The following is a 26,190-nucleotide window of genomic DNA, read 5'->3' as shown; positions in this document are numbered from 1 at the left end:
CTCTGATTCAGGTGACCAAGGACTCAACTAAAGAAGAGGTTACAGGGAGATGGAAGTCAGCTGTGGGAGGTCCAACCAGCACTTTTCTCCCATGACCTCTGGGGCCTCTCTGCTATGATATGTATGGGGACTTCTTGCTTGTTCTCTAGCTCCTATGAGCCCTCTGGCTTCAGCCCACCTTAAACTGCTGTTGAGCCCTGGGAGAAAGGACCAGTTCCAATATGTCCTAAATAGAACGGGTAGGGACAAGTTGGAGTTGGAGAAATCAGTTTAGACTACCACCTCTTCTTGGTGGGACAGTCAAGGGGGAAGCGAGGAAGGACCCAGGTTGTCACATGGATTTTCTGTTAGAGTCAAGAACTTCCAAAGCTGAGGACATCAGATTGCATAAATCCAATAAACTCACTTTACTGATAGGGAGAATGAGGCCCAACGAAAGAAAGAAAAGGAATTTCTCCAGAGGCCCATTCTTTTTGCCTGAGGAAACTTTTTTGTTTGTTTTTGTTTTTTCTTTTAGTACCGGAGATTGAACCCAGGGCCTTTTGCATGCTAAGCACATGCTCTACCACTGAGGTACACCCCCAGGAATTTCTATTTTCAACATGTTTCCTTTTTCTTTTCCGTGAGTTCCTTTGTCTCAGAAGGATAACTGAAATGAGAATTAAGATGAGAATATCTCTCCTGACTTAACCTTGTAGGACATTTAAAAAGGTAATTAGAACTCAAAGATGTTATTTCAAATGTCAACGCTGGAACAAAGGAATGGATCCTTTCAAATATAAGGAAGAAGAGCCTAACCTCAGAGATGTTATGTGATTTTCCAAGACCACACAGCATTTTCATTTGGTAGGGCTGGGGCTGAAATGCAGGGTCCTGCCTCTGGATGAGAATCCTGGTCTTGAACCTTGCAGAGCCCTGCACACTAAACTAAGAGGATGTCAAATAAAAAGAAACCAACATAGACAATGGCATGTGGGAGGTAGGTAGACAGGTAATAGACTGACATTGCATTTAGCAGGTGACACATATGTTGATAGAAAGGTTGGATGATAAACAGAAGAGGGATTTTATGAGCTGACCAACAGATGGACAAACGGAGACACAGAGGAGAACCAAAGTATGCCAATCGTGGGTTGGGTAATAGCTTTATTTTCTATTCGGTCCAATAATACGCACAGATGACCCACACTTTCTGTTCAAGATTTGAAAATAACCAAAAACTGACGGAAAGAAACGAAGAGTAAGACCCTGGTACTACACAGGGAAATAACCCAGGGCTCGGCGGGCCTTCGGGTGTTGCCGGAAATGGCCGACGACCGCCCTCGGCTGAGCTGAGGGATGGGGGCGTGACCCGCGCAGCACGGGGAGCCGCTTCGGGTGTTTCCGGAAACTGCCGAAAGCCAGCTCGAAGTGGGCGGGGAAAGGCCGGTGGGCGTGGCGCATGGTTCAGGAGTGCCTGGAGTCACTTCGTGGGTTTCCGTAAACAGAGCCGAAGCTCGGTTTTCGGACTCGAAGAGGCGCGCGCGTCCCCGGGGGTTACCTTCTTCGGTTGTTTCCGGAATTTATCCTTAGTCGGTGGCTGAGAGGAGAAGGCACGTCCCCCTCCCTTTCCTAGACGCTTCGGATGTTTCCGGCTGCAGCAGGCGGAAAGAGCCGAGGGCCGGCGGTGGTGGCGGCCATGTTGGGAGCAGCAGGTCCGGCGGCGGCTGCCTGTGTGCCGGGCGCGGAGCAGTGCCGCTGAGGGCAGGGGAGGAGCGAGGCAGGCGGCCGGCTGCGGCGGCAGAGAGTAGGCGGAGCGGCGCGGCCCGGCCGAAAGGCGGCACAGCCCAGCCGGGGGTCGGGGGGGTGCGGTCCGGAGCCGCTCGGAGCCGGCGCGGCCTAGCCCGAGCGGCGCATCCCCGGGCTAGCGTGAGCGGCTGCCCGGCCTCCCCGCACCCCCGGCCGGGGCCCATGCGGCGGGTGCTCGTACTGTGAGAAGCCCCGCCCGGCCGGGCTCTGCGCCTTCCCTTCCCTCCCTTCCTTCAAGCTTCTCGGTTCCCTCCCCTGAGATACCGGCGCCATGTCCAGCGCCCGGACCCCCCTACCCACGCTGAACGAGAGGGACACGGAGCAGGTAAGGAGCCCCGAGGGCTCCCCGAATTCTCTGGATGGGCCCCTGCACCTTGCGGAGCCTCCTCCCTGCTCTGCTGTCCTCGTGCCCCTGCTGCCATCCCGCAAGCCTTGGCTGTCCTGTCATCTGGCCCCAGGATCCGGCCCCCACGTCCCTCTCCGAGTCCTGACCTGGGACCCACCTTGTCCTGACTCTGAGCTGCACACTTGTCTTTCTGCCAATCCCTGTCCCCTCACCACCGCTCTCCTGCGCTCTTCCGTGTTACCTCCCCAGCTTCCCCTTCTCTTCCCTTTTTCTCTCAGGGGCCTTTCTGGTCTTCCTCCACCCACGCTTAAAGCAGCCACTCTCCCGCTCCTCGAATAACACCCCGCGATTTGCCACTCGATTTGTCCACCTCTTTGAGCGTCTGCCTGGCCTTGCTTCCCCTCCGCCCGCACCGGTTCTCCCAGTCCCAGTCCCTGGTTATCGCCCTCAGGGTCCTTGCCTGGGATTGGGTTCTAGGTCCCAGTCCCCTTTCACTTCCCCAGCTTTTTCTACCCTGCTTCTTCCCGTTCCAATTTGTGCTCTCCCTGTTGTCTGCAACCCACCAGCTCCACCCTCATCACCTTTCCAAATGGTTCGCCTACTCTTTGCTCATCACTTTCCCTTCTTTTCGCCAGGAGCTCCCTGGTTCCTGGCTCTGGCATGTGTTGCTTCCGTGTTTCCCATACAGCTGTCATGCGCATAGTTTTCCCACAGGTTGTCTTTGGGGTTCCAATCACCACTCCCTTCAGACTCTAGATCCCTTTGGTTTTCTTCCCTCTGAGGTTTGGCTTTTAAGTCCCTGGGCCTCCTATTTCTTACTGTGTTCTTCCAGCCTTTCCCTCCCGCTGTGGTAGGAAAGACACTCACTGTTGCAGTCCTGCTATTGTAACATCACCTGTTGCTCGGTCCTTTCCCTGCCTGTCCTTTCCCTGCCTCGCTGCCTCGCTGCCTCACAGTCCCTGCCTTTCTGCCCTCTTTGCCTGCTGTGAAAACCAAGATGCTTTCTATCTCGACACTCTGTGACTGTCACTTCTCATAGTGTCTTCCTCTTGCTTGTTGCTTCCTGTTTCTCAATCTCACCCCATCTTCTTTAGTGCCCCTCTTATTCGGTGTTGCCTTTCATGTCCATGTGAGTCTCCTGCCCTCTTCACAGCATATTTACTCCCCAACCCCATGGGTTCCTATGCATTCCCTTTCTATTGGCTAGTCTTGGAAGTTCACGAATTTTGCATGCTAGCCTCTTATGCTACATGTCATCTTCATGACCCTACACACTTCCCCTTATCCTGGCAATAACTGTCACCCAAGCCTTGCCTTTTCTGTGTTCTCATCTCACCTCTGAACCAAGAGGCGTCCACTTTCTTTCACCATCTCCAGTGTCCCTTTCTGCCTGGTCTGTGGAGAGGTCTGTGCCCAGCAGGCCTTTCTTGGTAAACTTTACTAGGCAAAAAAAACTTGTCTTGAAAAAGGAGCCCTTCTACCCTGAGGCTGCAGTGCTTTTTGCATTCTATTCCCTTATTACACCCTTTGTTCCCTCTTGTTTCCTTTTTTCTTCCTGTCCTGGTAAGGTAGAGCTGTTGTTGTAGTCTCTTGCTTATTAACCTCCTCTGCAAAAGGTATCTCTTTTCATTTATTGTGCTTTTTTTGTCTTTTTCCCTTTTGCTCTCTATCACCTGGACAGTTAGGAACTTAAGAGGAGTCTGGACGGTGCTTTTCTCTGTATACAGTCATTGACCCTTTTGTTAATGGACTATATGCTTCAGAGGTGAAGTAGGGGTTGAGAGGGAGGAATGGTTGATTTGTTTCATCACTGGGTCTGGCAGCTGTTTTTGCACGGCACAGTGGTCTTTGGAAACCAAGGAGTTGGGTCTGTGTCCCATAGTCCCTCGCTTGCCAGCTGGTTCCCTCCTACCAGAAACAACTTTCTCCAGGCCCTCTTGAGGTTGCTTGTTCCATCCTTTTTCTTCTCACAATCTTTGTTTTAGCAGGTAGATCCTGCTTAACTGGAGAACTTTTCAAACTGTTGAAAATGAGCTTGTAGGAGGAGGCCAAGTGACTGGCACCTTCAGGCATTTGGGGAGAGGCTGGAGTGCCTACTCTCTGTGAGGGCTGTGGGGGCATTGTGTTCAGCACAGAGTAAGAGACTACCTCAGTGTGATTTCTAGGTGCTGTTTACTAATGGCAAATGCATCATTGCCATGGTTATTTCTTGTGATGTGTGCACTGATTTCCTCTCTTCCTTAACATGTCTAGCATACTACTGAGCATGTGGTAGGGACTCGTGCATGTCCACTGATTTCATGACAGTAGTCACGGGTGACCATTTTGGAATGTAAGCTGCTCTGTGATAACTTTATCCAGAGCACTGGCTGCATATATTATCCTGTTCCAAATTATGAATTACTCATCCTGTCTCTACTCTTTATGGACTTAAGTTCCCTGTAGTTCTCAGGATAGCCAGTCACACTGTTGATGTTATGTTAAGTCTCATACCAGTGAAAGCCCAAACTTTGGAAAATCTGGGATGCATCTCTTTTAGTCAAGTGCCTATAATTCTGTTTGTTTGGTTGTTTTGGTGGGGATGGAACCCAGGGCCTCCTAGTGCTTTTATCACTGAACTTCATCCCCCAGCCACGTGTATTCTTTAAAGTAGAAAAAAGACAAGCAGCAGCTTCTCTGGTCACAAGGACAGGGATGTCAGAAATATTGGCCTCCTTTAGAATAAATCATGCCACCAACTGAAAGTAAGAACCTTTTTCTTGGTCCTGTTGTAATTTTAGCTAAAGTAGCCTTGGGAGCTCAGTCATTGCAGTAATGTTAATGTTAGGAAATAAGCAAGGGATTTGGCTGAGCAATTCGTCCCCCCCCCCCAAAAAAAAAGCGTCCACAGTCACCTTATTTAAATTATTTATAAAACTTGTTTCACTAGAAAATAGGTAAACAGCTGGAGCATGCCTATAATCCCAGTGGCTTGGGGCTGAGGCAGGAGGATCGCGAGTTCAAAGCCAGCCTCAGCAAGGCATTAACCAACTCAGTGAGACCCTGTCTCCAAATAAAATACAAAATAGGGCAGGGGATATGGCTCAGTAATTGAGTGCCCCAGAGTTCAATCCCCAGTATCTCCCCACAACCAAAAAAATAAATATAGGTAAACAAACTTCAGTGATACCTTTAATCCGTTTTCTTGCTTTTTTTCTCTATTCTTTAAAAAAACGTGGCTGATGAGAAGCTGTTTCTAGGAGCTCTTTGATCATATCTAAAACATACACAGAAAATGTTGAAGCATAAAAATAAACCTTATGTTGCAGGGAGATTGCCTGTTTGCTGTCAACTCTTCTTCTAAAAGAAGATAAAAGAAAGTCAAGCCCTGTCTTTAAGATGATTTTTGTGACACCTAATTCTAGCTATGTTTTCACAGCCTTCTTTTTGCAGGATTCTGACCTGGGGCGGGTAGTTTTGGGGTTTCTTAGTCTGTGAACTGAGCTTTCTGTTCACTTCTTTTCCAAATGGCTCTGCTGGCCCGGAGGCTTGGCAGTCTTGAAAGCAATCAGCAAGATGACTGTTTGTCTTCCAGCCAGCACAGCAGTAATAGGCAAGTGTGGAGAAGGGTCCAACTTCCAGAGTTCACCTGCCGCCAGCTGGAGCATTTGGTAACCCCCGGGGAAGGGCCACATGGCTTGAACCTACCCTCCTCTGGGTCTCAGGAGCTGAGACAGAGAGCTCCTAAGAGAAAACAGGAGCCTTTTGCTGCCCACTGGGCTTTTGCTGCTATGGTCAAGGGAAGGCACTGTCACCACTCTTCCAAAGTATGAGTGGTATAGTATATTCTTTCAGATAGTTTAAGAAAGAGGAGTTCAGAAGTCTTGATGAAAAAGGGCAAATCTAAATTATAGGATCCTGTAAAGAACAGCTGAGGGGCTGGGGGTGTGGCTCAGCGGTAGAGTGCTCGCCTTGCGAGACCCTCAGCACCACATAAAAATAAATAAGCGAAATAAAGGTATTGTGTCCAACTACAACTAAAAAATAAATATTTAAAAAAAAAAAAAAAAAGAACAGGGGCTGGGGATGTGGCTCAAGCGGTAGCGCGCTCGCCTGGCATGCGTGCGGCCCGGGTTCGATCCTCAGCACCACGTACAAACAAAGATGTTGTGTCCGCCGAGAACTAAAAATAAATATTAAAAAATTCTCTCTCTCTCTCTCTCTCTCTCTCTCTCTCTCTCTCTCTCTCTCTCTCTCTCTCCCTCTCCTCTCTCCTCTCTCCTCTCTCCTCTCTCACTCTCTCTTTAAAAAAAAAAAAAAAAAGAATAGCTGAGCCACTAAACACACCTTCATCAGACCCTGGTGTTGACTCTGGCCAGTGTGGCCCTGGACGCTTTGTCTCTGATCTCTGCCAGGTCAGCTGGCTGGATTAGCTAGCTTCCTAGTTCCCACATTTTGAGCTGTGTGTCACCTTGCTCCAGGTGCTGGTGCTAGAGTCTGGACTTGTTCTCTGGCAGAGGCTCCTTGATGGGGTTGCTGCCTTATGCTCAGGGATGCAGGTGAATATCTGACCAATGAGTCTAACTTCTCCTGGGCCCTAGAGATAATGATGAGGTGTTAATTAGAGCAAGAACTCCACGAACCTATAGTCTTGCCATGTCATACATACTCTGAACCTGATGAAACTAAGTAGTCAATTATAATAATTTCTGTACAATCTGTGAACTTGGGGAAGTAGTTGAACAGAGGGATGCAAGGCAGTCATTGAGAATTGGCCTGCTTCAGGTTAAAATTCAAGCTCGGACTAGGTTATCTTAATCTTTCAGGTTATAACCAAAGATTGGGCTGGAGATACTTTTCAGCATACACATCATAAGCACAGATGATGCCTAGGACGTGGGAAAAGATGGAAAATGTGTTTGCCTAAGAGGTTTGCATAGTGAGATATCTTGGAAGTCGAGCCTCTCAGGCTAGACTGTTTCTCCTTTGGAACAGCAACCCAATTCTCAGTGGCCATTTGACCAGGACCAACCCAGGCCTTCATGAACTCTTTGCCTTTGAGCACTTAGCCACCTGGCTGGCATATCCCTTCTCCCAGGAGCTTCCGTGACATTCCGTTCCTACATATGTATTATGTCAACTAGAATGAATATTTTATGCCTAGAGTGCAGCCAGGCCTCAGACTTTGTGGACCATTATTGACAAGTGGGGTGGGGGCTGGGCGCCACCTTTGGCCCCCTGATAGTGTCTCTGCTAAATGGACTCCCCCAGCAGCACTTTGAAGCCCATTAATGGATTGGCATGAAGTAATCTCAGCGAATGGAAAGGGCCAGAAGGATGGTCATCTTCCTTCCCTGGAACTGCTTGATGAGGCTTCCTGCAGTGCCCAGGAGCAGCCCTGATTCCCTTGGCTTGGTTAAGCTGGGGGCTGGAGGTGTTCCCTTTTAGCTGTGGTGGTGCTGCTAGGCTCACCACTTTACTATCAGCAGAAATTGAGAGGGATACAGAAAGGGTGATGGAGTGCAAACCTGGCTGTTCCTCTTCCTTAGAAGCTCAGCAAAATGACAAACCAGATAGGTGGCCGAGTTTCCTTCTCTTGATGGGAGATTCCAGTATTTGTACATTTTGCACTTGAAGCTTGGGTTCTCCAGGCTTTCTCCCAGCCTTCATCAAACACGAGTGAGTCACTGAAGTGTTAGCTGTGCATTTCTCCCCTCTGTCTCAGCACAGGGAAGAGTAAGCCTTTACAAACCTTGTGGGGGAGGAAATCACCCTCTCCTGCTGCTGGCATGGAAAGAGGCAGGCTATCCCCAGGTTAACCCTGAAAGTTCTTACTCTCCCAGTGCAATGTCATTGCCCCACCTCTGCCTTTTGGTGTAGGCCATTGAATGTCATTGCTCATACTTTGGAGAGGTGGTACAGCCCATTCTGAACAGCACCAAGAGAGAACCTGGCCTCTTGGTTTGCAGTTTTCTCTCAGGAAGGCGTCCCTGTGCCTTCACAGACCGTTAGAGCAGCTCCTCCTTTGGGGATGTAGGTAGGCTGGATCGCTTGATCTGCAGGTCTGTTTTTGTCGAGTGAAGTTTCTTGGTTTCTGTGGGGAGTTCTTTCCATAGATGTCTTGTCTTCAGGTTAGCACTCATTTCCCCTATTTCTAACTATTACTTACCTTTCTCATTAGAAAGTAGCAAGGTGGCCCAAAAGAAATGAATTTCCCCTTATTCACCAATTCATTAATTTTAGCCTTATAAAGCTATAAGATCACAATGTTTGGTAAAAAAGAATGTGAGGTGGATACTGATATTGGTATGGGGTGGGGATGGGGGTCTTGAGGACAGCTGGAGCTGGGATGAGGAGAAAGAGAATAGGGGTGTGTTCAGTGACTGGCTGCAACTGGGCGAGGTGACACAGGCCTGTAATCCCAGCTACTCAGGAGGTCAGCTGGGCAACTTAGAGCCTGTCTTGAAATAAAAAATAAAAAGATCTGGGGATGTAGCTCAGTGGTAAAGCCCCCCTGGGGTTCAATTCCCCAAGTTGGGAGTGGGGACTGGACTGGTTCCAAGCCACCTTTTTGGCTTTTTCTTTTAAACATCAGGAAGGTGGAACAGACCAGGGGCTCCTCTGTAGAACCAGTTGAGCTGGTTTTGAGCAGCCTTGGCCTATTTTCCTCTGAGCTCTCTGGGAAGTTACCGAGGTCTGCCTCTTCTGGGGCTCTGCTCATTGAGGCATGCATTTGGAAGATGTCTGTAAACAACTCCTCCCCCTCCCCAAATACCTGGTGGGTCTTGGAGCTGGTCTTCCACTCCTGTGAGGGGGCTTTCTTTGCACCCCGAGCTGCCCAGCAAGGCCTCTGGTCTATGTTGTACACCTTCACTGGAAGCTCCAAGGCACGGCTTCTTTACTGGACCTCCTTTTCCAATTCAGTTTGGCAGAAGGCCCTCAGCCTGGCCAGGAGGAAGGGTCTGCTGTTGGCTGCCCATTTGTGCGTCTGGAAGGGAATCAGGACTCCTGATTCCTGGTCGCTGTGATCTGGCTACTAAATTCAGTGAGACCCCAGACCTTTAGGGTCAGTGCAGTGGGACTGTCTCTAGGCCTGCTGGGAAAGAGTGAGGGAAAATGGTTTTTAGTGTTTGGCAGGTCACAGAAACTTCAGCCCCAGGAGATGGATTGTCCTCTCCCCTCTGCTCAAGGTGAGAGAGAGGAGCTCTCAGGTGCCTGGTGCTTGTGCCCCCTGAACAGCACTAGGAAGCCTTTCTCAGGGAGTAGGACTGAACCAGATTTGGGGACTTGTGCAGCCATCAGTGCTGGAGCAGAATTGTTTTCCAGGGCTCATCACTAAGTAGAAACTTCCCAAGTATGAAAGTTTGGTAATTCCTGAGTGAAGCCACTTGCAGATGGAGCTCCAGTCTGTGCCCTTATCTTTGGGGGCTGGCAGCTCCTGTCACTGCTACAATGACCTACTCATTGCTTCTATTAAGTATTATTTTGGGACTGGGGATGTGGCTCAAGCGGTAGCATGCTCACCTGGCATGCGTGCGGCCTGGGTTCGATCCTCAGCACCACTTACAAACAAAGATGTTGTGTCCGCCAAATACTAAAAAATAAATATTAAAATTCTCTCTCTCTCTCTCTCTCTCTCTCTCCTCTCTCCTCTCTCTCTCACTCTCTCTTAAAAAAAAAAGAGAAAAACAATTTTTAAAAAAAGTATTATTTTGCAGGAGTTTGTTTTGATTACTGATACCCCATATGCAGGGTGTGTCTCCCCTTTTCCTCCACCTTTAGACCTTTGCTTATGCCATCACTTCCTACCTCCTCTCCACAGATAGCCACTATTTGACTGTCTTTGCATGTAGTGTTGGTGGCACTTGTGGATTGTTGCTTTTTCTCCTTGTTTATGAGTGTTCAGTAGTCTCCCCTACTCCTCCTCCTTGTTGCTGGGGATAGAACCCAGGGTCTCTGTGCATGCTAGACAGATGCCCCTACCCCTCCTTCAGAGTTTGAATGACTGGTTTTCCAGTCACGGGAAGTGAGTGGGCCCCATTGGCCAGTTAGGTCTAGCATAGCATACTGGTGGAGCTTCTGGCAGAATTGAGAAGAGATCCCACTACTTTCTGATTTCTGTCTAGCTAAATGGTTCCCCTGGGGTTAAGAGCTGGTTTTGCAGCTAAACTTCCTACATTGAACTCTATGCCACCCTTAGCTTCCATAATCCCTCTGTGCCTATTTGCTCAATTGTGAAATGGGAGTAATAATAGTAACTATCTTACAAGTATAGTTGCTGTGAATATAAAAAGAGCTAATGGCTGGGCGAGGTGGGACATGCCTGAAATCCCAGCAGATGGGGAGGCTGAGGCAGAAGGATCTCAAATTCAAAGCCAGCCTCTGCAAAAGCAAAGCACTAAGCAACTCAGTGAGACCCTGTCTCTAAATAAAATACAAAATAGGGCTGGGAATGTGGCTCATGGTCGAATGCCCCTGAGTTCAATACCTGGTAAACCAACTCATTACACCCTACACCCCCTACCCCCCACAACTCCCCCCCAACAGAAAAAAAGAGCTAATGAGGGCTGGGGCTATAGCAGTTGTGTGTAGCCTCCTGCATGTCTGGGAGGTCAAATCCAAAGTCACCAGAGCATACATTGTGTCAGAGTTGGGCCCCAGGTGTTAAGAGGGAGCCCTTGGGCTGTTCTCAGCAAAGACCCACCAACTGCATGGATTTCTTTCATCACATCTGTTTTTTGGTGGGCAGTTTTGATCCTTTGGCCACAGGATAAACCTCTTTGTTTCTCTTAGAGACCACATGGGACTTGCCAGCACATGATTGTAGGTTCCTCTTTCCCTAGCCCAGAGGGCCTTCAAGGGCAGGGTCTCCTTACCTCCCTTTTCAGAGTTCAGAAAGATGCAGTGGTTTCTCAGATGCTCTGTGAGTTTGTGGACTTTGGATCTTGGGCTGAGATGATGGTCTCTAGGGCTTCCTGGTTTATCTTCATCTCTTCCCATTTCTGGAGCAGGAATGCCTTGTCAGAACAGTGAGTAATTTGCTTGGTTTTTTCACACTGCAGCTGTGGCCAGGAACAAAAGTAACAGCATCCATTCAGAGTTCATCAGGAAGAGTTTTCTTTCATGTATCTTCGCCTTTGGACCCCTCTGCTGACTTGCTGCGCTTCCTCCTTTCTTTTTCCTCCTTTGGTGTTCCTGGACTCCCTTCTTTCATCGTCCCTTTTCTGTTCCAGTTCATCTCAGGTCTTCATCCACTTGTTCCGCCTTCCATTACCTGTTTCTGTGCTGTTTGTGGCATGGCCCCCAAGAGGCATTCCATCGCCTGAGAGCTTCTTCATACCTAATAGGATCCCAGCATTACCCACTCCTTTCTTTTTTCTATTCCTCTGATTTCTGTAAAATTCATGATTTTCTGCTTTGGAAAATACGTTCTTTTTAGGTCTCTGGAGCCACCTTCCTCAGTAAAGCCAGGCTTGTCAACCTGTCAACTTATTAGGGACAGGATCCTGGCATCCTAGTTTCCCTGGTGACAGTCTAAACCAGTTCTGGGCTATTTTCTCTGACCTGTCAGGAATGCCATAGGTCTATACCTGCCTTAAGGTATCTGGGAAGTTGCTGGTTAATTTTGGATGGTACAGTTTTGGATTTGGTCTAAATGTGGTCTGGGGGTCCTTGGGGACACTTAGACCCTTTCAGGTGGCACATGAAGTTAGAATTATTTTCATTATAACATGAACACAGCATTTGCTTTTTTCACTGTCATTCTCTCACCATTATACAGTCTTGTTTTCCAAGTGTTAAATGATGTGTGATGACATCATGCATCACTAATGGCCAATGAAATATATAATTCTGTATTCTTGTATTTTCTTTTCTTTCTTTTTTTTTTTTAGAGAGACAGAGAATTTTTAATATTTATTTTTTAGTTTTCGGCAGACACAACATCTTTGTTTGAATGTGGTGCTGAGGATCGAACCCCGGGCCGCACGCATGCCAGGCGAGCGCGCTACCGCTTGAGCCACATCCCCAGATCCTGTATTCTTGTATTTTCTAGATTTTTTTTTTTTTTGTACCAGGAGTTGAATCCAGGGGTGCTTAAACCACTGAATCACAGCCCAGCCCTTTTTATATTTTAGAGACAGAGTCTTGCTGAGTTGCTGAGGCTCACTTTGAACTCAAGATCCTCCTGTCTCAGCCTCCCAAGCCACTGGGATTATATAGGTGTGGGCCACTGTGCTGGCTATTTTTAGAAATTTTAAGATAGTATTTTCAGGTGTGTGTATGAATTTTTCAGTGATGAACTCAGTTTATTCTTGGTTCTTGTGCTCTTACTAGTTTTCTTTGTTCTTGTTGGTGATTGGGGTGGAACCCAGAGCCTGGAACATGCTAGGCAGCCATTCTACCACTGAGCCATATACTGGCTCTCTTTGGTTATTCCTGCTATAATTTCTCTATAAAACTCATTGTTGTCTAATAGATCACTATTTTGAAATCTCAATACTTTCATAGCACCTTTGAGGAAACAGTAAGAAGTAAGTACAACTTGTAAAACTTGTAAAAATTTTTGAAAACTTTTATTTAAAAAAATTATTTCTAACTTAGCATTTAATTCAACTTTATTATTTAGTTTTGTTTTTTGTCTTATGGTACTGGGGCTTTAACCCAGGGATGCTTTATACATCCCCAAGTCTTTTATTTTTTATTTTGAGACAGGGTCTTGATAAGTAGCTTAAACTCTCACTGAGTTGCTGTTGCTGGCCTTAATTTTGTGGTCTTCCTGCCTCAACCTCCCAAGTTGCTGGGATCACAGGGTTTGCTACTGTACCAATGTACCAAACAATTCTGCTTGATTCTGAAATAGCCTTTTTTTTTTTTTTTTTTTTTTGGTACCAGGAATTGAACTCAGGGGCACTCAACCACTGAGCCGCAGCCCCAACCCTATTTTGTATTTTATTTAAAGTCAGGTCTCAATGAGTTGCTTAGTGTCTCCCTGTTGCTGAGGCTGGCTTTGAACTGGCGATCCTCCTGTCTCAGCCACCCAAGTTGCTGGGATTACTGGCATGTGCCCTGTACCCGGCTTGATTCTGAAATAGAAAATAATTTATGTTTTTCTTATATTTAAGGATGGATTGTTAGCTTTAAAAAGGGAGATCTGTCTGTTTGTTTATTTATTTATTTATATATGTGGTACTGAGGATTGAACCCAGTGCCTCACACATGTTAGATTAGCACTCTACCACTGAGCTACAATCCCAGCCCGAAGATAAGAATATTTTAAAAAGGCCGAGTATTAGTCTAGAAGATAACTTTGATATACACTACTTTTATAAGATTTTTGTTTTGTTTTATACTTGGTCTTCATTTTTTATACATTAAAAACATATTAAAATAATTATATATTTAAAAAAAAGGCTGAGTATGGTAGTGTACTCTTGTAATTGCATTGACTCTGGAGGCTGAGGCAGGAGGATTGCAAGTTGGAGGCTGACCTCAGTAACTTACTGAGACCCTTTCTCACAATAAAAATAGAAAGGAGAGGCTAGGGCTATAGCTAAGTGGTAGAGCACTTGCCTGGAATGCGTGAGGCACTGGGTTTGATTCTCAGTACCACATAAAAATAAATAAGATAAAGGCATTCTGTCCATCTACAACACCTACCAAAAAAAAAAAAAGAAAGAAAGGAAGGACTGGGGGTGTAGCTTAGTCAAAAAAAAAAAAAAAAAAAAAGAAAGGACTGGGGGTGTAGCTTAGTCAAAAAAAAGAAAGAAAGAAAGCACTGGGGGTGTAGCTCAGTGGTAAAGTGCTTACTTTGCCACAGGTTCAACCCCCAATACCAATAAATAAATAAATAATAATGAATGCTGTCTCCTCCTTTCTAGATGCTAATAATTGCATTATTGTATCATGTTTTTGTATAATGTTATGGTGCCAGTCAAGTTGCAGCATTCTTACAAGATCATTATTAATAGTGTTTTTTTGTTTTTGTTTGTTTTTTTAAATATACCAAGGATTGAACCCAGGGGTGATCAACTACTGAGTCACATCCCCATCCCTTTGTATATTTTTATTTTGAGACAGGGTCTCCCTAAGTTGCTGAGGGCCTCACTTAGCTGACAAAGCTGGCTGTGAACTTGAGATCCTCCTGTCTCAGCCTCCAGGGCCACTGGGATTACATGCTCAGTTCATTGAGTTTAAAGCAAAAAGGAATTTAATATTAATAATACATACTATGATAGTGGCTCAGGAGGCTGAGGCAGAAGGATCACAAGTTCAAAGCCAGCCTCAGCAATTTAGTGAGGCAATTCTGGACTGCTCCCCTTTCCCTCTTCCCTTCCCCCCTGAATTGGTTAGAAGGAGAAAGAGTCATAGCAGGTGTAGTGGCTTACACCTGATATCCCAGCATCTGGGGAGGTTAAGGCAGGAGGTTTGTGAGTTCAAAGACAGCCTCAGCAAGAGTGAGGCTTTAAGCAATTCAGAGAGACCCTTCTCTAAATAAAATACAAAATAGGGCTGGGGATGTGTGTTCGTGGTCAAGTGCCCCTGAGTTCAATCCCCAATACCACACCACACCCCGGGGGCAGGGGGGATACATACTATGAGCACTTTTTTGTTTTATTTTTGGTACTGGGGATTTAACCCAGGGATGATTTACCACTGAGCCTCATCCCTAGCCCTTTTTATATTTTATTTTGAGTCAGGGCTGATCTTGAACTTGTGATCTTCCTGTCTCAGCCTCTCTAGCTGTTGGGATTACAAATGTGTGCCATAGTGCCTAGCACTATGAACACTTTAAAAGACAGAATTTCTTTCAACTTTTCAAACTAGAGTTGAAAAAGTCACTGAAGCCCTGTACTGTTGTGCTATCACCTTGTTTTGGCTGAAGTCCCCCACATAATAGCTGAGAGACTAATTAAGTCTTAGCTGACACTCCTGAATGCCCACTGGATGAAAAGCAGTAGAATTCACAGCACTTCAGATACTATAGGGCCTGGTGAATAAAGATTAGCCACAAACATGAAGACCAGGTTAATATCTTGTTTACAGAATTTTACTTTCACCTAACAGGAGCAGATCTATAGATAGGGCTCAACTTGCCTCACTAGCACCTACTACTCTTTGAAGAATTACTTCTTTTATGTGACTGCTTAGACACAAGTGCTGATAAATATTCAAAGTGTTGAAAAAAAAATTTTTTTGTACGTGGGATTGAACCCAGAGGTGCTTTACCATTGAGACATACCCCAAGCCCTTTTAAAATTTTTTAAAATTTTGGGGCTGGGGATGTGGCTCAAGCGGTAGCGCGCTCGCCTGGCATGCGTGCGGCCCGGGTTCGATCCTCAGCACCACATACAAACAAAGATGTTGTGTCCGCCGAAAACTAAAAAATAAAAATATTAAAAATTCTCTCTCTCCTCTCCCCCCCCTCTAAAAAATAAAAATAAAAAAAAATAATAAAATTTTGAGACAGGATCTTGCTAAGTTGTTTAGAGCCTCACTAAATTGCCAAGGCTCCTGCCTCAGCCTCCTGAGCTTCTGGGATTATAGGACGGTGCCACCATGCCTGGCCTTTTTTTTTTTTTTTTAATATTTATTTTTTAGGTGTAGATGGACACAACACAATGCCTTTATTTTTATGTGGTGCTGAGGATCGAACCCGGGTCCTGCCCCTGCTAGGCGAGCACTCTACCGCCACAATCCCAGCCCTGGCCTTTTTTTTTTTTTTTTTTTTTTTTAAGTTGTTGCTGGACCTTTATTTTTATTTATTTATACGTGGTACTGAGAATTAAACCCATTGCCTCATGCAAGTGCTTTACCACTGAGCTACACAAACCAAGCCCCTGCCTGGCCTTTTTAATTTTTATTTATTTTTTTGTTGGTCCTGGGGATGAAACCCAGGAGTGCTCTCCACTAAGCTACATCCCAGTCTTTTTTGTTTGTCTTGAGACAGTCTAAGTTGCTGAGGCCATGAACTCAAAGTTGTCCTGCCTCAAATCTTCTGAGTGGCTGGGATTACAGGCATGGGCCATCATACCCAGTTCCCTGAATGACTTTGTGAATCTCACAGTTTACCCTGGAACAACTTCATTTCCATTTGCACTTTTGGTGCAAAGCAATGGCACAGAAAACTGTTGGTGCCATAACATGAATCGAGGTAGTGACACCAAACCACAGGTGATTGTAGTCATGGGCATTACACACCTGCAGTTGATGGAGGAAAAGCCATTTGCACTTAAGTATATCATGAATGAAGAACTATCATTATTGATTTTCATTAAATACCACCTATTTAATAAAGATTCCTTTAATATTCTGGGTGGCAAAATGTAAAATTTGAAGCATTGCTTCTGTGTGCCATTGTACAGTGGAAAAGCACTGGTGTGGCAGAGCTGAAGCAGCTGCATGGACTGTCATTTTGGGAGGTGGGTACCGGGAATTGAACTTGGGCACTCTACCACTGAGCCACACCCCATATATAAATAAATATTTTATTTAGAGACAGGGTCTCACTGAGTTGCTTAGCGCCTCTCTGTTGCTGAGGCTGGCTTTGAGCTTGTGTGGATCATCTTTTTTGCTTCAGATAATAACCAGTGGACAATCTATAGTTATTCAATCTTGAAAATCTAGTGTTTTTTCCTGTTTTGAGATGGGGTCTCACTGTGTTGTCTAGGCTGCTCTTAAACTTCTGGACTCAGGGGGCTTCACTTGTCTTGGCCTCCTGAATGCTGGGACTACAGGCAGCTTGGACATTTTCTTGGGAGGGAATAAAACGAACCCTTCATTGTTGCCAGTGATAAAATTTAAATTGTCAAGCAAAAATTCGAATTTTAGAAAATTTGTATCTGTCAAAGATTTTTAGCAAAACCTTGTCTCAAAGTAGAAAATAAAAGACCTGGAGATTGTACCTCAGGGGTAAGGTGCACTGGTTCAATCCCTAGTACTATTAAAGAAAAAAAAAAAAGGAATATAAAACAATGCAACTCTTTCATCAAATTTCAATTTGTTGCCATGGTGTGGTGGTACATGCCTGTAATCCCAGCCACTTGAGAGGCTGAGGCAGGATGATTGCAAGTTTGAGGCCAACCTCAGCAACTTAGTGAGAGCCTCAGCATCTTAGGGAGAACCTTTCTCAAAAAAGACTGGGGATGTAGCTCAATGGTATAAAATACCCCTGGGTTCAATTCCCAGTACCAAAAGAAAGCTTGAGGAGATCCTCCTGGTGTTGATGGCGGATCACTTGTTGCAACTTCTCGTGGAGCCCTTGTTTTGAAGCTCCCAGCCCCTTCGTAATCCCTGGTGGGTCTCAGGAAAACTCAATCCTCTGAATTTTCCAGCTCCATAAGATGGTTCTCTGTGAAGTAAGGCACTTTGAACCAAACTTAGCCAATTTTCTTCTGATTTTCCTTTTCTCCCCCCTATTTTTATTTTATTTTTTTTTTTAAGAGAGAGGAGAGAAAGAGAATTTTTAATATTTATTTTTTAGTTCTCGGCGGACACAACATCTTTGTTTGTATGTGGTGCTGAGGATCGAACCCGGGCCACACGCATGCCAGGCGAGCGCGCTACCGCTTGAGCCACATCCCCAGCCCCTCCCCCCTATTTTTAGGCTCATCTTTTTTTTTTTTTCTTTTTTCATTAATTTGTTAGCTGTTTGCTATGTGTTTGTGTGTGTGTGTGTGTGTGTGTGTGTGTGTCTGCCACTATGTTTTTTTTTATATATTTTAGTTATAGATTAACATAATACCTTTATTTTATTTATTTATTTTTATATGGTGTTGAGGATTGAACCCAGTGCCTCACACATGCTAGGCAAGCGCTCTACAACTGAGCCACAACGCTAGCCCTACCACTACGATTTTTAAAAATATTTATTTTTTAATTGAAAGATAATGTATGGGTTTATTTGGTACAATATGATACTTGAACATATATGTGTATATATAAGGTGTATTCATTATCTATTTATCTATCTATCTGAATATGAATGAAATGATCAGTTCAGGATATTAGGTTATCTATGGTCTGACCAAAGAAATTTTCACAAGAAAGACCCTGTGTTGGGGCTGGGGATGTGGCTCAAGTGGTAGCGGCTCGCCTGGCATGCGTGTGGCCCGGGTTCGATCCTCAGCACCACATACAAGCAAAGATGTTGTGCCCGCTGAAAACTAAAAAATAAAGGTTAAAAAAAAATTTCTCTCTCTCTCTCTCTCTCTCTCTCTCTCTCTCTCTCTCTCTCTCTCTCTGTCTCTCACTCTCACTCTCTCTTTAAAAAAAAAAAAAAAAAAAGACCCTGTGTTGGGGCTGGGGCTGTAGCTTAATGGTAGAGCACTTGCCTAGCATGTGTGAGGCACTGGGTTCAATTCTCAGCACCACATATAAATAAAAATAAAGGTCCATCGACAAGTAAAAGAAAGAAAGAAAACTTAAAAAAAATAATTAAAAGACCCTATGTGCACAAAGAAATAATATATTTTTTGAGATGGGAACATTTAAAATCCTTCTAGGTGTTTTGATTTATATAATACAGTATTATTGGGCTGGGGATGTGGCTCAAGCGGTAGCGCGCTCGCCTGGCTAGGGATGTATCTCAATGGCAGAGCGCTTGCCTAGCATGCACCAGGCCCTGGGATCAGTCCCCATTGCTGCAAAAATAGTTTGTAAACATAAATATGAGAACTACTTCTGTAGGTAAATATCAGGCTGGTCAGCACTACCCTTGATTAGTTGGTGACTTGCTATGACCTCATAAATGAGCCTCTGTTTTGCAATTTCCAGAGTCCTGGCCCAGCCTCAGGAAGGCACTTGCTGCCTTGGTTTGTAGTCATTCTAGCTGAGGAAGCTGTTTCTCAGTGACCCAGGGGACTTTGACCAAAGTTGGCTCATTTCCTCCTTTGAATGCATAGCATTGGATTTTTTTTTAATATTCCATTAAAAAGATCATTTGGCTTACTTGAATTTCATTATAACAGTAGGTATTTTTTTCTTTTTTTTCTTTTGTATGTTGGCTATTGGTCAGTTCCAAATTTGAAAACTGCAAAGCTTGCATAGCTTCTATCCTTGAAGAACCTTGGTGCCTGCAATAGCTGGAGGCTGCTAGGCTGCAGTCATTGAAGCCAGAATACCCATCAGCCTGTTCCTTGGATGGCTACAGGGCCTCCATACTTTTTTCCTTCTTCTTTCACACTTTACTTTCTTAGCCTCTGCTTCTTAGTGAAACATGCCAGCCAAATCCCACACTGAGGCAAGTACTCTGTATTTTGACAGGTAAGCATATTTGGTGTGTTTGTAACAGGGTCTCTTTCCTTGATTAGTCTTGAGAGGCAGGTAAAAATGGCCAGGCGTAGGGGCTGTGGCTGTAGCTCAGTGGTAATGCACTTGCCTGGCATGTGTGAGGCACTGGGTTTGATTCTCAGCACCGCATATAAATAAATAAAATAAAGGTCTATCAACAACCAAAAAAATATTAAAAAAAAAAAAAAGGCCAGGTGCAGTGGTGCATGTCTGTAATCCAAGTGGCTCGGGAGGCTAAGGCAGGAGGATTGAGCGTTCAAGACAGCCTCAGCAAAGACACTAAGTCACTCAGTGAGACCCTGTCTCTAAACAAAGTACAAAATAGGGCTGGTAATGTGGCTCCGTGGTTGAGTGTCTCTGAGTTCAATTCCTGGTACCCGGTTCCCCCCAAATGTAGTAGACATATAGTTTAGAAACTATATGTTTCAACTTTGTTCTTTTGACATATTCGTCCCCCAATTTCCATAGCACCTGTGACTTTTAAAAGCAACTACCACAAATAGCAGCCCGAAGGCCTTCTCTAATAATCACTTAACACCAGCTTTAAGCAAATCATTTGCTCAGAATTACATTGGAATAATTTTTAAAAAACAACTGTTTAGTCAAGTGTTTAACTTCTCTTAGTTTGAGTCTACACATAGACTTCTAGGATTATAGAGCTCCATTTCCCATCAACCCTCCGTTCTTTACACAAAGCATATTTCTTTTCGGATTCACATGTGGCTTTCATTTTGATTCCAGAATTGAACTTGATATGTTATTTTCTCTCTGGCTACTGGTGTATACAGAAGATAAAGACTTTTGCTTTCAAAAATTTGTGTATTCCTATTAGCTAAGACAGTGACTCAGTAATGGTGCCTCCTGGAAGGCCCTTTAGGTTATTATTCTGTCCCAGATGGTTGGGAAACTTGGTCCTAAAGGAGTGGATTGAATACTTGAAGAATAGGTAGTGCCTCACCCATTCCCATTCACTTGGGCATGGCTTGCCTCTGCAGCTGTCTTTCTTTAGCTATTCACAAAAAAGCCACCATTCATTTATTGAGCACTTTCTCTGTCCTAGGCTCTTATTTAACTGGTTTACATTCATTAACTCATTTACTCTTCCTGAGAGAATAGGTCTTATTATTTTGCTCACTTTACAGATGAGGAAACAGGGTTAGAAATGTTGAGTCACCAATTTAAAACTGAAGACCCAAGTGGCCCTGAGTGAGTGTTGTGTTTTTGGCTGTGGATAGCCCTTCATCCCTGGCTTCACTTTTATCCTCACAGTAGAAGGTACAAGTTGAGCATCCCCAATTCAGAAATCTGAAATCATCCATCCTAAAACGGAGACTTTTTTGAGTGCCAACATGACTATACAAATGGAAAACTCTGCAGATGACTCTTTGTCACCAGTTTCAGTCAAAACACAGGTTAACTAAAAATTTTCTATGAAATTACCTTTAGACTGTATGTATAAGAGATATATGAAATAAAAATGAGTTTCATGTTTAGACTTGGGTCCCAACTCCAATCTCTCTCTCTCTCTCTCTCTCTCTCTCTCTCTCTCTCTCTCTCTCTCTCTCTCTCTCTCGCACGCACACACACACACACACACAAACAAATCCAAAACAGTTTTGGTCCCAAGCATCGTGAATAAAGGATACTGAATCTGTAGTTCCCTGAGGATTAACTTCTTTAGGTGTGGGGCAAAAAAAAAAAAAAGAATGTTTTACAGATGGATTTTGAGGGGTAATGGGGATTGTATCTAGGGGTGCTCTCCCACTGAACTTCATCCCCTCCTCTTTTGATATTTTTAGACTGGGTCTTGCTAAGTTGCTGAAATTGGCCTCAAACTTAATGATCCTCTTACCTGAGTCTCCTGAGTCCTGAGACTACAGGCAGCACCACCACACCCAGCTCATAGATTGGATTTAGAGTCCCCTCTGACCTCAATGGTTTCTGTCTGTCATCTCATCTATTTACACAAGTGACAGCAGTGGTGTGTGCAGTAGCTGCAGCTCTAAGGTCACCTGCTGAGTACACCCTGAAGAGCCATGGGAAACTCAAGCCATCTTCTTGTTTGCTGTTTTATCTTTTCACATCTTCTGGAATTTCAAGAACCCCTTTAGTAAAACGGAAGTCCTGTTGGTAACCAACAGGTAAGAACCTCATGGAAAGGACTGTTTGGATTTCTAGATTTGGCTGTCCTCAGTGGCGCCCATGAAATGATGAAACTTTGGGTTTTTTAAACCCCCATCCTCTCCCCCACAAAGAAAAAGTAAGAAGCTTTTGTGTGTAATTCTTTACTGTGTGTTTTTGTTCCTATGAAATGAACTCAAGTTCTCTCTTTACAACCCTCTGTGTGCTACTTGCTCTTAACCTAGAGTGCAGAGCACCATAGCTGGTAGTGTCAGACATCTGTGCATTTGGGGCTTGCTGTTTCAATCCTGGGAGTTGAACTCTGGCCGTCCTGATGTGTCTTTAGCCTGTGGCTTGTGTAATATGCCACTTCATACTATTTGCATTTACTTGGTCTCTCTTTTGGTTCATGTCTCTCTCCTGAAGCTGGCGCTTATAGCTATGCATGTGGCCCTTCTAGACCAGGAGTGGATGCTGTGTGTCCTTCTACAGAGTTTTAGTTAAACTCTAGTTTAACTTTGAGTTAAACTTTCCCTTTCCCTTGAAGATGCCAGTCTGGGGTGAGGACAAAGGGATGAGCTGTAGGCCTAGATTCAAGCAACAGTTTGCCACTTATACGCCTCTTGGTGCCCTAGTGGAGGAGAAGCAGGAGTTTGATTATATGTTGTTTGTGCTCAAAGCTGATGCACTTCTCCAAAATTATGGCTGTTATATCTAAATTACTTTAGAACTCATCTCTGGTAGAAAAGCCAAGGTCCACATGAATGACTTGGAGGAGCACACAGCCTGTGGACTTTCTTATGAGTGGTTCTCCCCTCCCCACATTCCCATCTCAACATACATTTTTCTCTCAGCAGAGGTAGCTGCTAGTCACACGCAAGAGCTCTTCAGTGTTGCAGCCACGGCTTCCTTGGAGAGGCTTCCTTGGAGAGTGCGTGGCAGGGCTCTCCTCCTAATGAAAAGGCTGGCATGTTGGGCTAGTCCACAGGGGCTCTGCCCTTCTGTACTGTATCCCCAAGGAGAAAGCATTGTACCTTAATTACCAACGGCATGCTGGCAGAGAGGAGTGGCTGCTAATTGATTAGATGACAGTCCTTTGCGTGGATGTGGAACTATTGGGATGGTTTTGTTTGGTTTCGTGTTTTTGAGTAAACATGTAGATTTGGGCCAGGTAAATTGACTTTGGAGAGATGAAGATCTGTGTAGGGATTCCCTTTATTAATCTCATGTTGTTAATGTCACTTCTGTGTCCTCATTTCCTTTTTAATGTGATACTGGGGATGGAAGACAGAGCCTTACATTTTCTAAGCACGGGTTACCCTGAGCTATATCCTCAGCCCCATCATTTCTCACTTGGTAGTAAGAAGTCCTGAGTCGGCCTGCTTCTGTTTTGGTGCAGGTGGTGAGTAATATCTCTTTCTACCCTGTTCTCCCTCTGGTGTGCCCCCTTTTGTTTGGCAGCACCAGATTCCTTTATTTGGTTTGGTTTTCATTCCTTCCTTCTGTCTTAGAATGGTTGAACCCTATTCTGAAATATATTTTTAAGATAGTGTTTGAAAAGCAAACACCCTGCCTTCTTGAAACCACAGAAACTGCTTGTGAAACAGCCTATAGGGCAGGCTGCCAAATCTAGACTGTTAAAACCAATCCCTTAATGACAAAATGTCAAACACTGATGTTAAACCTTCATTATGATTGTGGTGTAAGGATTTTTTTGAATAATAAATGTTTAGATGCCGAACTCCCAGCTTCACATTCAGCATGCGTACACTATAAAATTCTTCATGGTAAACCACTCCACAAGAGTCTTATGTAGCTAATCTGCTCTCTAAGGAAAGGTTTTAAACAAACCCATTCCCATTTATGCTCATGTGCATTTTTTTTTTAATTCCAAGAAGTGATTTATTTTATTTTTTTGCAATGATTTGGACCCATCTTTTCACCAATTTTCATATTCTTTTTAAAAAACATATATGTTTAAAAAAAAAAAAAATATATATATATATATATATATATGATATATATTAGTTGTAGATGGACACAATACTTTAATTTATTTATCTTTATGTGGAGCTGAGGATTGAACCCAGGGCCTCACATGTGCTAGGCAAGCACTCTACTGCTGAGCTACAACCACAGCCCAGCTTTTCTATTCTTAAGGCAGGAGAAGAACTAGTTTAGAATTGTGTTTTTCACCCCACAGAAAACTTGGCCTTAGTGTTTATCCCCAAGCACTGAATTAACTGACTTTTCTTTTTTGAGATGGCAGAAAATCTTCTGTTTGTCTAGGCAGTTTTCTTTCTTCCCAGTTACCTTCAAGAACAAGTATTTATTTCTTCCTGATCTCTTCCTGAAGAGCTCTGAACCTGCTGGAAGGCTGAAGGATAGGGATAAGATTTTAAAACTCTTGTCAATTGAACTGAACTATAGGAACCAGGCTTGACTCCCAGCAACTGGGTAATAAAGAGAAAATATACAAACGTGCCTCCCTATTTACAGCCAGTGTTGAGATAGGGGTTCTGGTACAGAACTTCAGGAATCCCTTCCAAATCTTTGCCAGGATAACTGGCTTCAGTTTCTGTTGTAGGGGCTTTTTCTGACTTTATTTCTGTGTCGAAGAGTCCTGAGCAGCTTTCTTATTTTGTGCTTTTGAAGTTCTCATATCATCTTTGCTTGTACAGTAGGCTTGACTGTAGCTTCCAGATGGTGATGAAAGTCAGGAAAGCTAAGCCATGCCTCAGGGAGTCCCCTGAGTTGTCGTCGTCGTCACTCTGGTACTGCGGGACATGGTCCACTTGGTGCATAGGCGTCCCCCTTCATTAACGACCCAGGGTCTGGACAGATCCTGGCAGAACTGATAGTCCTCACTGGAAGTGAAACCTGGCATCTTCTGCTCTGATCCCTCTTAGCTCATTGTTCCTCTGAAAAATAACAAAGACCACAGACCACTAATAAATCTGGGTAATTAGGCCAACTGTGACTTCTTGGCTTTGTCTGTACTGGACTTTGTGATTTGTGCTTCTCTGTCCTGTTAGATTGTCAACCCCTTTGAATGGACCAAGAACTGTGAGGGGTTGGGCTATGTTATTCCTCCTGGTCCTACTTCCTTCCCCAAGAGCCTATTAGGTGCTTAGCCTATTAGGGTGCTTCGCACATGGTCATCTCTCAATGAATTATTTGAGAAATAAAAAATGGGCTGGAGATGTAACTTGGTGGTAGAGTGCAAGCTGTTGCACCACAAAAAATAAAATAAAATAAAAATTGTAATATGGGTGTTCTCCATTATAACCATCCTCAAGAAAGTGTATATATATTAGTTTGTAACCCAGACATCTGTCTCTATCCAATTCTTTGGTTATTTAAGTCTTTTTTTTTTAAAAAAAAAATGTTTATTTTTTTTTTTTTTTAGTTGTAGTTGGGTACAATATCTTTATTTATTTATTTTTTTGTGGTGCTGAGGATTGAACCCAGGGCCTTGCCCATGCTAGGCAAGCGCTGTACCGCTGAGCCACAACCCCAGCCCTCAAAGTCTTAATCAGTATCTTAGGTACAATAATTACTAAAAATAACTCCTTTTTGGAGTGGGGATATAGCTCGGTGGTGGAGCATTTGTTTATCTTGCACAAGACCCATGCCAGCACCAGAAAAACAAAACAACAAAATACCCACAACTTTTTGAGGATGAGAGGGAAGGTTTACACTATTGCTGGATTAAGAATCAAGAGAGGAAACCACAGGGAGAAAATCCTTTGCTGAGGAATCCCTGCCTGGCTTCCCGAAATAGGGACCAAAGCAGAAAGCTAAGCCCTTGGCTCTGCCTGAGTTCTATTCTTGCTCTTGATGCTCAGGCCATATATGCTGGGACTTTTGCATCACCAGCCTCATCCTTTCCTCTGTGTGGTGGGTGAACAGGTACTCGGAGTGTTGAGAATTTTGTCCAGAGTTGGAGAGATCATGCGCTCTGTGTCAAATAGCTGCAGTTATTTATAGGGGAGAAAAACTTGGGAGCATGGCACAGGAAGAACTGATTTCACACCAACTCAGCGCCTGGTGGTGGCGAGGACCCAGATTGTGCTTCAAGTGTTTCAGGAGATCAGTTGCTTTTCTCCCATTCAAGTACCAATCAGGCCAGCCCTGCTTAGCTTCCAAGATTACACGAGATCAGGCACATTCAAAGTGGTGTGGATATAGACTGGTTCCTTTTCTGAGGACCAAGAACTGTGAGAGGTTGGGTGCAGTGGTGCATGCCTGTAATTCCAGTGACTCAGGAGGCTGAGGCAGGAGTATTGCAAGTTTGAGGCCAGCCCCAGCAATTTAGCAAGACCCTATCTAAAAAAAATAAACAAATAAATAATTAAAAAAAAAAAAGACGAAAAGGGGAAAAAAATAACTCCGAGGAAGTCAGGTATAAGGTTTTTTAGGACCATTTTGGGTAGGGCAGGAGTAAGAAAGATGACCATTTTCTCCTTTCTTTAGTCCCCATGGTCTTCGTGTAAAAGCTCCATCTGACTTCTCTATCTCCCGTTCTGAACCCATGAAGAAGGCACCAGCTGGCAGGGTAGTTGCAAGAAGGACCTGTTAGACTGGTCTGCTTGGGTCTCTTCCCCTCCCCCAGCTGGGCACAGAGACTGAAACTGCTACTCGCTAGGCTTTGCCAATTCAGTTTC

The 26,190-nt window shown here is 44.5% G+C and overlaps 1 protein-coding gene across 6 annotated transcripts in view; it reads left to right on the top strand.

Moving 5' to 3' along the window:
* Positions 1-1,496: 1,496 nt before the first annotated feature.
* Mark2 (microtubule affinity regulating kinase 2) overlaps positions 1,497-26,190 on the top strand; it is a 60,738-nt gene continuing 36,044 nt past the window's right edge. For all 6 annotated transcript variants that reach the window (XM_026414416.2, XM_026414417.2, XM_026414415.2 and 3 more), the window contains exon 1: positions 1,497-2,113. In XM_026414416.2, the coding sequence (XP_026270201.1) occupies positions 2,060-2,113 (54 nt within the window). In that variant the 5' untranslated portion in view covers positions 1,497-2,059. The remainder of the gene's footprint in view (positions 2,114-26,190) is intronic.

The sequence above is a fragment of the Urocitellus parryii genome, chromosome 4 (genome assembly GCF_045843805.1).
Source record: "Urocitellus parryii isolate mUroPar1 chromosome 4, mUroPar1.hap1, whole genome shotgun sequence".
In the NCBI taxonomy this organism is placed as follows: Eukaryota; Metazoa; Chordata; class Mammalia; order Rodentia; family Sciuridae; genus Urocitellus; species Urocitellus parryii.
Note: the sequence above shows the minus strand (reverse complement) of the source record. Positions and strands in the feature narration are given on the sequence as shown.